Source organism: Falco cherrug, chromosome 2 (genome assembly GCF_023634085.1).
Source record: "Falco cherrug isolate bFalChe1 chromosome 2, bFalChe1.pri, whole genome shotgun sequence".
NCBI classification, from domain to species: domain Eukaryota; kingdom Metazoa; phylum Chordata; class Aves; order Falconiformes; family Falconidae; genus Falco; species Falco cherrug.
The window spans coordinates 72,749,803-72,762,020 of NC_073698.1; the positions used below are offsets into that span (position 1 = coordinate 72,749,803).

A 12,218-nucleotide genomic window follows, 5' to 3' on the forward strand; every position below is an offset into this window, starting at 1 on the left:
GAAAGCTACAACCTAGCAAGACTAATCCTTGACAAATACTGCTTAACTAAAACTGCGTGCTAAACTTGCAGGACTTGCATCCAAAAAAAACCCCCAGTCTTACCAAATCAGAGAGTAACTGTCGGGCAGCAACAAGAAGGCAGGAGCTTCTGCTCGGATAGCTGAGGCTGTAGCTCCTGCTGTGCCAGTTCATGCAGGAGGAAGGATTTGAGTCATCAACAGGAGCCAAAAAAAGCTACTCCCTCTTCTGCAAAGGAGACCAGATTCTGGCTGGTTGCTGCCCCTGCGCTGTAGAGCTGCTCTGTGTTTTTAATGTTACAGCTTGAACTCACAAAATTGCAGTTTTATTTGCAGTAATACAATTTTTTGGCCCTTTTTAAAAAAAACTTGTCACAGCCAGTAACTGTAACGTAATGTTATTACTTTAAAAAGAGGTGAGGCAGGTAGGTGGTAATTCAAGTTTGCAAAGGCAGAAAATAAAATTTAGTCATATGGGTTTTATAAGAACACTTCTATCATAGATGCGAAGGTTAGATTTTATTTGGCTCAGAGACAATTAGTTACTGCTGTGAGTTGTCAGCTTTAGTGCTTACCGTTTTAAGAGTATAATTTAAGATTATTATTAGGACAAGAAAACCCAGTTCCCACCTGTGAAACTAACTCTGCGGCCTTCCTTTGGTATATGTCATACATGCCAGAGGCGCAAAGATGTCAAGCACAAACATTTTGGTTGAAGAGCAGGATTTGAACTTCCACCTAATTCTAAGGGACATCACGGTCAGCAGCACGCAGTCCCGGCAACATGCCCCTCTAACCCTTACACAACGGGGAGCGGCAGGGAAGCACTCTAACCCCTGAGCACTCACTGAACTCTGGGGTGCTGCTTCTAGTACCAAAGCAGGGCCTGTCCAAAGAGCAGGTTACAGTCTCTTGGTTTATGTTGTGGTAGGCACCCTGGCCTCCAGCCTCACTGGTTTTGATAAAAATAATTAAAAATGGAAAAAGTTACACCTTTTGTGCACCTCGCTGCATTTTTCCTTTCACATAGGAGAAGCAGTTACACCAAGTGAAGAGGTTTTAGTTCCCATCAAGTATTAATAATCCTGTCGGAAAAAAAAGTAACCCACCTTTGAAAAACTGGAACCAAACATCTCATGCGGTTAATGTCCAAATTCCCTATACTGAAGGGAAAAATACCAATCATAAAATTTAATTAATGGTAGTAGTTTAAGATGTTAGAGACCAATTCTCTTACTGCTGAAAGTTAACTGGAAAGAATTAGAACTTACTTTACTCACAGCATCATTAGTTACTTTTAAATAGTTCTTAAGACAAAAAACCCCAGGCTTATTAATTAACCATTCCTGCACCACAATGTCAAGCCAAAGCCCCAGTTGCGTAAGTCTTAGCCCTAAACCAGTTACTATCTCAACAAATTAAGGAAGTCGTTCATTTCCTTAATTGAAGCCTGAAGCACAGGGAAGCATTTGGTCGACTAGAAATGTTTCTTAAAGAAAGCTGTCTGTTAAGCACCTTGTAAAAAAAATCCTGCAACAAGCTGCCATAACAGAGCACAAGCATTTCCTACTTCGTCTGCCACGCACTGGGCAGCCTGGTGTGTGCTCTCACCACAACAGAGCACTCCGGAATGGCAGCTTGCAAGCACAGATGTCCTGGGAAAACCTGCGGTAGTGGAAATTTGCTTACAGATTGCCTGGCAAATTTCGGTCCTCTTTTGCTGAGGATTTTCAGTTAATTTCATTTCTTCCCTCAAAATCCAGTTCTCTGTGCCACCCCATTTACCTGCACAATCCTCACCTCCCGCACGCCGCCTCTGTCAGACACTACCCATTACCGGACCGGATTCCATTGCTGTGAAACAGCCGACAAAACCTGAGCAGGAGAAAAGACGTGCTGTAACCTAACCTGGAACTAGCCAGAGGGATGGGAGAAAAACAGGTTGTCAAAGGGATGCATTCTTGGTTTCATATTAGGGGTGGGAAACATTAACCAAATAATGTCTCAGAAATCCATATCCTGGGTAAAACGAGTGGTTATCCTGATGGTGTCTGCTCCACCCATCTTAACTCACGTTTGTTTGGGGCTGATCCTAACAGCCAACTGAAAAGCTCTGCCAGGATCCTGCAGAAAGCAAGCAGGAATGGATTACTACTTTTGGCTGAACGTGTTGCTTTAAAATTCAACTTTTACAGTTTCAAAGCTTTACAAACAATTTTACTGATGCGGTGTTTGCATAATACAGTGAATGTAATTTAAACAAATACTTTCCATAAGTAAATCATGATTAACATCATTAGAGCTTATGTACTGGGATAGATTACACCTGATCACTGTAGTCAAGATTCCTGTAAACAAGAATTCCTCATCACTTTGGTATGCCGGCATGTAACACCAACCAAAATATAAATTGTGTTAGAACCTCTCATTAGGAAAGAAGTAAGCGGTCCTCATTCGAATTAATCAAACTACTGCCTTTTAAAAAGATCAGAATACTATCAGTCACCTCCACGTTAAATAACTTTGAAACAGTCACCTTAATTAGCCTTCATTTCCGTGATTACTGATCTCCGAGAATAGTTTTGCAAAGAGGAAAAATAATCAGCAGACTAGAAAAATTATTCACAAAGCACCAGCAGAGTTTGTTGGGTTTTGTTCTTTTTTTTAATAAAGGCTAATTAAGCAATTAATGCTGTAATACAAACAATTAGGAATCGATTTCTAAAAATTTTTTTTCTACAGAACCCAGTTTCTTGCCCCCCACCCCCAGCTATTATTTTGATAGCTTTGGGGGAAAATTATGCCAGTCCAGTCTGAAATGACCACCTCAGTACAGGAATGCAAAGAGATTTCAAAAAATCTTTTACAGTCGCAGGTTTTTAATCAAAGTGTATAAAATTTTAGTCTAGAAAAATAAGTATGGATTGTATACAGTTACTGTGCTTGCAGACTGAAGAGGACAGCACACCACTCAAATGGCACAGGCATACTGAAAAAAAGTATTCCTTAAAACTGTCGCTGTGGTTTTTGCTTCTTGGGTTTTTTTCCTCATACTTTTAGCCTAAAGAGGTGCAAAAAGTATTGTTAGGTGGGAAGTCTAGTTGCTGGCAAGGGACTGATGAATGGGTGGCTGGAAGCAGCGCACGTGTTCCACGGGTGTGCTCTCTCCATCGCCGGACTTCAAATACTTGTCCAAAATAGCAATTATTTCATCATTCAGAATCTGGAACTTGCGAATTCTCTCAACCATTTTCTTCAAAGGCTGCAAACATCAAAAAAACCAGACACAAGGGAATTAGCTGTGGAGATAAAAAGCCTTAGATGCAGAAGCAGCAAATGCTGTTACCTCACCTCTTTCAGGAACGTTACAAATCTTTTTCCCTTCCACTGCTAATCCAGTGAAAATCCAAGATGCGTTCTGGTTTTTGACAGTGCTGCTTCTTGTACAAAAAAGGGAAATTTACAGCAGCCTTTTTGTAATGTGAACACACGTACATGAGATGGAAAGCATTAAGAAAATCCCGTGTATTCAAGAAATCAGAACTCGACCAGTCTTCAAACTCCTGCACTAATGCCTTAATCTTTTGTTCCTAAAAACCCTGGTGCCCTCATTTTCAGCATTTCATTTTAAAAAGCGATTGCGATAGCTACACTGCTTCCGAGTACAAATGGCTCTGATTTATTGTTGTCTTTGTTACCACAATGAATAAGAACAGATGGTTTCAACTCACCACATTCTTTATAACCTCGTCTTTGCCATCGTGTTTTTGGACTTTCAACAGGTGGTAGCAGAAATCCAACACATCAAAGCGACGCTGCTGTCCCAAAAGGACAATGATCATACAGCCAGCCCAGTGCAAGCCGTCTCCGAAGCACTGCCTGAAAGGGCAAATACACCACAAAGTACAGTTCACCTAAATCTTCAGCAATGTATCCACAACAAATGCTCTGTTATCAGCCATTATACTAAATAATGATTATGTTGGACATTAATCCAGAAAATACTGCAAAAGCTACTGTATATTAAGTTCTCTTTCCAGATGCCACAAGCGATGCAAATGGATGCTTAAAAAACTGGAAGCCTCCCCTCCTCCAATTTTATGCGAAGTAGAGTTACTCCAAAAACATTTACTCCCCATTAGAATTCAACAGCATTGCATTTCATTTTCAAAGAAAACAGAGTGGGAATTCAACACTGCTCTGTTCCTTTGGGCAGTGTGCATGAAAGGGAGCAAGCGTCCTATGCTGCGGCCTCCATAATTGCTCGGTGAAACACACGCTACAGCTCAGCAGTTTTTCAAACTAAGAATATAATCAAAATTAACAAAACCAAGAACAACAGTCCCTGGTTAACTCTTCATGTTAACTTCCAAGTGCTCATTCTTGTTCAGATTTCAGAGAAGAAATACTTGTTCGAAATACACGCACAAATTTGAAGTTCAGCATCCGCAGGGGTACGACCACTATTGAAAAAGGCATGCTAGGGCCTGTTTGCCATGGGATCATTCATTACACACTGGCAATAAATACTAAAATAGAGGGTTATTTTCATTAAAGATACAATAATAACTGTGTTCATGGATTATGAGCCCCTCCTAGTGACAGCAGCACTTTTCCTTGTTTTCACACTGAGCTCTTGCATGCAGACAGGCGAACAAACGCCTTCATTCTGGGGCCCCCTGCCAGTTACAGGCAGGACAAGCAAAGTACTGTTGCCTGCAGGTGGACAGCTGGCAGCTGGTACGTACTCCACTGTGAACTCGTGTGTTCCCACGGGGATGCAGTAGACAAACTGCATTGCGCTCCAGAGGCGATGGAATTCCACGCACTCGTCCACGTGCATCACCCCATTGCTGGGCAGGGGCCCGCGCCAGATGGGATCGTCCAGGAAGGAGCGGATCCTCGTCAGGATAACCTCAAACATGGACAGGCCGCAGCAGAGGCGTTCTTTGGTCAGCAGGTCCCCTTCCCTTGCGATTGCTATTTGCTGAGGTGGAGAGAAAGAAAGTGCAAAATCCTGGTAAAAGCCACTTGACCACAAGGCTTTAAACAAACTGAAAAATAAAATGCACCTCATTTTTCAGTCTCACTTGGTTTATTCTAGGAGAAATATCTCCTGACTTTAAGTGAGGGCAGAGGCCACTAACCTGGGGTTCAGTTCAGTGGAAAAAACATTCGGAGAAAAATTGTAAAAGCCTTTTCAAGCGGACAGGCTTGAAAGTAACGCTAACTGCAGTAATGCTAATCCTGGACTGGTCTCAGGGAAGTTCAAAGAATTCTCCGCCTGAACGGAGGCAGAAAGCAAAACCAAAGAGCTCAGCGCTCCACTGCTCATACAGGCAGCAGCTCCTGCCTGCACTCTTCTGCGCATCTCCCTCGGCTGCTGCTGTTAGAGAGGGGAAAGCTCAAAAGACAGCACAAACAGGCTCAGACAAAACCCTCGGAAGCAATGCCGGTTAGGGCTTGTCCCAGCGCGTGCTGTCACATTGAGAGCTCTCTCCTACTGCAGCAGCACCTGCTGAACTGCAGCACCTGTGATGACAAAAGCAGCCTGACATCTGCTTCAGAGCACTCTGCTCTTAGTTTCTACTATTCACATCTCAATTGCTTGTAAACGGCTAAGGTTAGCAGAAAATTAATGTACCCCTCACACAGAGAAAAGAAAATAGTGCTGAAGCTGCAAAGGCAGTTCAAAAACATTCTCTTTGGCTACTGATTCCAGGAGAGGTCAACTCAAATGACAGCTCATTTTCCAAGAGTTTCTAATCATCTGGCTGAAAGAGGACTAAATTGTTTAAAAATTACAGATATATATATACACATACACATGAAAACTGATTGCTTTTGGTGGCATTCGCAGTAGGACCTCCCAGGCTGGCCCTTGTATTGAGAGGGTATCACATAGCAACATACATAGAAATTAGCATTTTCCCCTAAAACGCGTTACCTCCACCCCAGCCTCAAATGTTTTAAAATTCTGAGCTTTAACAGGTTTACCAAAAATCCATGGAGCTAAAAAAAATCCAGTTGAATGAACAAGCCAGATGTGCACGTTGGAAGTTCTGACAGAGTTATCAGCGTGTGTGAAAGGATAGGCTTCTTTCTGATGCTCAGAAATTTCTTGAATTGCCTCTGACACAAGTGAGACAGATTACCTGAGGTGTGCCTAGTCTTTCAATAAGAGGAACCAAATGTAGTGGAGCATATTTTGATTCCAGTCTTTTCATTTTAGCATCAAGTCTTTCGCCCTCTGAAAGGAAAAATAAAAATAAATAAATTGGGAAAAAAAAGAGAGCGCACTGATGAATTGCAATCAACCAAGAAAATTCTTATTTTCATACAATCTTTATTCAGTACAGAAGAAAACTGGTTATGTTATTTTCATAGGTAATTTCAGCTCTAAAATAGCTGGTTAACCTTCAATATGCTCTTAGAAAAATATATATATTTTCAAATGTTACATTGCGTGTGTGCAAACAGAAAGAAGGATTTGTTGTAGAATACATTTGATTAACTAACTAAATTCAAGACAGAATATAAGGCTCTATTGTGCTGCTGCTGCTGCTAACATATTTGACTCCCACTTGTACTAAGCCAACAAAATTGTCCTTATCATACACAAAATGCTTGACTCTAGAAGATGTGGTATAATGAGGGTGGAATCTTGTGCATGGGAAGGCTTAAAAAAGCAGCTGGCACCCCCTCATCCCTGGCAAGTAGGACATGTTCTCTGGAAAAATGGGAAAATGCTGTTTACAGTGGTCTGGTTAGTTTTATGCAGGGATGCAAGTAGCTACGGTGAGTCTGGAAATATTGTCATAGATTTTTAGTTGATGAGATTTCTCTGAACAGAACAAATCAGCTGCTGTGCCAGCGAGAAACTGAGAGGAAAGGACACAGAGGAGTAACACTGAAAGAAGAGAAGCATGAGAGGAAAAAAAAAAGCTCACTTGCTGAAGATGAAGGATGAGGAAAGCATATACCAAAGGAAGCAATCCTGCAACATTCACTATTGCATGACTAGTTTAGTTAAAAGGCATGTAAAAAGTCTACTGGGATCAGGGACCACTTGTATTTACTTACTTGCCGACAGACCTCCCATACTCTGAATGATCAAGCCGACCCCACTTAACTGACAATTGTAGAAACTAGACAGCACCTTTGGAAAAGCCTCTCGCCATATCCACGCACAGGGGTAACATTGCCCTGGCTGTCCATCCCACCTTCCCCTACCACAGCATTCCTCCTCCTCCTCTTGTAATTTCACTGAGCCTCGCTAGGCAGCATGTATTTTCCAGCCAGGCAGCCAGGCCTGAATCCGTCCCCTCTGTCTGGTAATTGACAGTGCTGTTGTGCAGGATGGCTGGGGATGGTCACCGAAACCGCAGAAGCAGGCAAGAAAAGTGGAAGGCGTTACCCAAGGAAGGTATTTTCATTTAGCTGATACCTTTGACGTGAACTCTGGGCAGGATATTTTGGAATGGCGCCGCGTGCAACAGGTCACACACTTCCTCTAGGGACTGGAACGAAAAGGAAATGAGAGGCATTTAGGACTGAAGAATCCCCAGGTCACACCAGATCCCAAAAAACGGGCTTTCCAAAAGCACGCCAACGCCGTCGCGGAAACACCAGAGGGCAGCCAGCCTCCATCGCCACTGCACGGAGCCACTCCAAGTTCTCCTCTCCTCACGGGATCGCTCTCAAAGATGATTCGATTTCACCAGGTTGCCTTGGATTCCCAAATAAACTCCAGCAGCTCTCCTCCCACCCTCAGCTGGCAGTTTGTAAAGGACAGGGTATTTATTAAAAAGACTAATGCAGAATGAGTAATTTTGGTGTGAAAGCGGCAGACGGCTCCTGCGCAGACAAACAGAGGGGTGAAGATGATTCACTGCTTGGTTATTTTTACCAATGCTATTCCCACAACCCGTTACTGTGGTGGGAGCGTATCCCCACCATCCAGGCTGAGATGCACGACAGCAGCAGTGAACCACCTCTCAGGAATTATTTCACACCTTTAGGGAGGGGGGAAAAGACGACAGATGTCTCCTGGTTCTTGCCTGCTGTATGCATGTGCAGAGAAAATGCAGAGATGACCAGAAGCAGCCGCATGACTTTACTAAGCTCCTCTCCTCGCTTTTGGAGCGGCGGCCCTGCGCATTTGTAATCCCTGAGCACTAGTATTGGAAGAGATGTTCATCAGCCATACTCTTGGCAAGGTCGGGGTACTGGGGCTCATGTGCCTTTCCCAGGTTTAATTCCTTGATGCCAACACCATGAAGATGCATGTGCTAGGTCGCCAAGATTAACAAGACCCACCCAGCAGCAGAGAAGCACTACGGACCTACATTTTGCACTGGGGTAAAGTCTAGTTTACTTACGATGGACAACCACAATGGAAAAATACTGAAATATGTGACAGGACACTGGGACATCACCAAGGACAAAAACAAGAGAAGGAGCAGTAAGCAGGGGTGTATGACTAGTGTCGCCAAGGTGGCATCCCAAAGAACATACCCACTGCTGGCGTCACTTTGGCACACCCTCAAGCAACCCTCCCAGGAGGCAGTGAGGGCCCTCACCTGCCTGGCCTTTCACCACATACCCTCTTAGCCCGAATCCAAAGTAATCCAGGTTCTCATTTTGTTTCAGCTATTCCATTACTGACTACGGGTTCGCTGCTTGTCAACTGGCCAGTTACTCTCCACCATGAGGAAGGGATCCTCTTAACACCATGAGCAGGACTCTGAGGAGCAGCATGTCTTCATTACCTTATCTAACATCAACAGCTTTACTACGCCCTAGAGAAGGAGTCTTACGTGACGATTTATTTTTGTTCAGCGGCAGGCCCCCAGCCAACTTGCTGAGGAAATGACATAGCTGGTTTGCAGTCAGCAAAGATCTCTAGATGATGGGCAGCCCAGCCTGAGCAGCACCGTGTGCTTGCACAGCGTGGGCAGAGTGCCCTGTATGCAGGGTGGAGAAGAGCCTCCCCACCCAGGTCTCAGAGGCACAATGCAAGTAAAGGAAGAGGAGACAGCACACCTGTTGCTTTTCTGGTCCGTAAGCAATGCCCATGTTTCCCTCCGAAGCACCCAAAAGTATGAAGAAAAGGAAATCAGATGTCTGACCATTTTGTTTGAACGGAAGATAGTAATAACGCGGAAGAAGGGTGAGAAAAGTAGAGGGTAGAGGTAGGGATAAATAGCAATTGTAGGACCGTGCCCTCAGCAGCAGGCAGCTTTGCGTGCTGTAATGCAGAGTCTAGGCATATAGGAAGCAGCCAAAACACTGGACGTGTTTCCCAGCTTTGTTCAAACCAGGACAGATGAACATCTGGCAGAGCAGGCACCACTGTCAGCCATTCAAGCAGCAAGAAGGATGTCCAAGGATGTCCGTTTTAACTTTGTGATGTTTCAGATGACAACAGGAATAACGAGCAGGAAAGGAAAATAACAGTACCAGATGCACAACTCATTGACATAAAGAAAGTAGCTAGCCTGTGACCAACTGCAGGAATACCACACGTGATCGTAATTTATCATGAAGGTCATGATATTTGATCGCCAGGTACCATACGCAAGGCAACGTCTCTCATCCAGCAAGGTGAGGCGTCACCGCTATCTTGTAGACATGAAAGCCCCTGCAAGACTGTAAGAGATCAGAGCAGGGAACTGTTTCTACCCACCTGCCCACCAGCAACAGCAAACTCGCAGATTTCAACCTTGTTATTTACGACGTTAGTAACAAAAATTCAAGAGTACATTTTGAGAGACAGATGGGTTTTAAACTAGCACAGCAGGCACCTACCAGACTCTGTTCAATAAGGAGGCAAAACAGGACGGCATTTCCCACTTCCCGCAAATTCTGGAAGCAGACAGTCTTCAGTTCTGCGTATTCAACGATGTCCTTCAACTGATGGTGAAAGAACTCCAAGATACCTGAAATCAAAAGAGAAGAAAAAAAATTCCATCTCAGGAGATAGGATGAAATCTAGTGATGATCATGCAGGCACACCTTGGGAAAGCAGGCAAAAAATCCTGGACACATAGATAAGAGTCATACAGATCAGGACTAATTTTCCTTTTTGCCTCAGAAGCACTTCAATTTTCTAACCAATTTGCCTATTCAAAGGTTGCACTGAATGGGCACACATACACTGTATCAGCACAACTAACTGAGGGTGCAAATTTAGCGTTCTCTCTGGAGCATCAGCACAAGAGATTTTTTTATCTCCAGACGTGCAGCCTAGGGGAAACTGAAAGGAGCAGTATTTAAACACATTAAAAATCAGAGGTGAAGAAGTGTTAAGGCAGCGCTGTGCTTTTTAACTGGAGAAATCATGCACAATGAATAATATTTAAGTGAATAAATCATGAGGTTCTAACTCCTGGAAAAAGGAGCCAGTATAAGAGGTAAGAAAAGCATTTCCAGGAACAGGAAATTCTCAAGTGCTATTAGTCCTGTTCCAGCCTCTGTCCCCCAACCTGCCACTCCGTCCGACACGTTCAGGTCACAGCTGTTATATTCAAGGGTGACAGAGCCAGCAAGGAGCTGAGTGCTAAAGGTACAGGGAACAGGGGTGCTGTCAAGCTATGACTCTAACAGTGCCACCGGCAGCCAGAGGTGATCTGCAACCTCACAAAACAAATACAGAAGTAACAGGTCCAGCTCTGCTGGCAAGGGTACACAGGATCCTTCTGACAAGGGTACACAGGATCCTGCTGACAAGCACCATCAGAACATGGTTTTTGTCAAAGTTTTGCCAAAAGCTGTTAAAAAACAGCTAGAGTTATGATTTTCAAAGCCACGTAAATGACATAAACGTATGTCTTTTCCACTAAGCCTCTCCCAAGCAACGGTGATGTGTAATATGCTGGTGGATTTCCAGTTCCTTCCCCGCCAGCCCCAGAAAGGTTGTGCAGCCCCTTGATTAGAGACAAGCCAAAGGAAGTCTGGGCTCAGCAGCTGCTGCAGAGACCCGATCTGCTTAGCACTGCGGAGGTTAAAGCGATGTGCAGGATGGGCGAGGAAGAGCTGAGAAGGTCAGACAGCTCTCTGGCTTTTTACAACTTAATTTTTACCAACATTTTTCCATCTGTCTCTCCAAGCCTGGCCCTTTTAAAAAGCTACCAAAACCCTCGACTGATAACAGAAGAAAGAAAATATATTGTGCAAAGCTTTTGAATTGCATGCTATATACAGCAGTTCATTTCCATTACACTGAATTAAATCAGACAGTTAAATCTCCACCCAATCACATCTAAAGCAATTGAGAGGAGACAAGGAAAGAGAACACAGATGCTTCCCACCACTTTCCCATGTGTTCCTTGGACGCAGCTGATGAACACTTCCCATGCAGGAAATTAGACTTTGGTATTTAGCCAGGCAATGGCTGAGAGGGGAGCGCACAAACATAAAATACAGCCTGGAGTTTATCTATTCCGAGGAAACCCCTCAAATTCAGCAGAGGAACTTGAAAGCATACAGTGAAGGAGGGAACTGTGTAGCTAACCCACACACTTCTACAAAAAGCCTCACATCATTAAAATCAGTAACATGGGACATCAACATGGTAAAATCAGTACATGGCAAGGGGATGCAGAGCTGGCTCTGTTACATCTCACAGAACTGTTTGTCAATAGAAAATCTGCAGTAAATGAGTGTTCCCATGTGCATTCAGATCTAACTGCAGTAGTTCAGCAACTTAATAGAAAAACAACTGAAAAGCTAATGGAGAAAGGTCAGATGCAGCGAGCGGTTACTAAGCTTGATTTATTCAAAGGAAACACATTTAATCTAGCTAAAAAGCAAAAAAGTAATGCCAGTGCATCACCAACTCCCTCCTTCTCATAACATGGGAACTATGTGATGAAAAAGGTCTGGAAAACACTGCTGGTGTTCATTCAATGCTGCGATATAAAGGCCAGTGGTAATTCTCAGGTGTCTGAGCTGCAGTGAGCACTTGTTTAAACAACCCCACCTGCCACGGCAATGGGATGCTGCAGTGCTGAACACTGGGACTCCTATTTTATAGGGGAAGTTGAAAAGGCAGACTGATACGACAGAAAATTTTTCACAAAAAAATTTTAATGTTTGGAAAAAAAATGCAAACTCAGGGAACTGAAGCAAGCTTTACCACAAGTCTACATTGTGTTTTAGTTACACGCCCTACTATTTCCTTTGTGGTTTTCTCTGCT

General features: G+C 43.6%; 1 protein-coding gene across 1 annotated transcript in view; it reads right to left on the reverse strand.

Annotated features, from left to right (window-relative positions):
- Positions 1 to 2,659: 2,659 nt before the first annotated feature.
- CYFIP1 (cytoplasmic FMR1 interacting protein 1) overlaps positions 2,660 to 12,218 on the reverse strand; it is a 76,138-nt gene continuing 66,579 nt past the window's right edge. Inside the window, exons 26-31 of the mRNA XM_055703420.1 lie at positions 9,829 to 9,959; positions 7,466 to 7,538; positions 6,174 to 6,268; positions 4,767 to 5,005; positions 3,750 to 3,897; positions 2,660 to 3,280 (exon numbers count right to left, since the gene is read on the reverse strand). Coding sequence (XP_055559395.1) covers positions 3,116 to 3,280; positions 3,750 to 3,897; positions 4,767 to 5,005; positions 6,174 to 6,268; positions 7,466 to 7,538; positions 9,829 to 9,959 — 851 coding nt within the window. The 3' untranslated portion in view covers positions 2,660 to 3,115. The remainder of the gene's footprint in view (positions 3,281 to 3,749; positions 3,898 to 4,766; positions 5,006 to 6,173; positions 6,269 to 7,465; positions 7,539 to 9,828; positions 9,960 to 12,218) is intronic.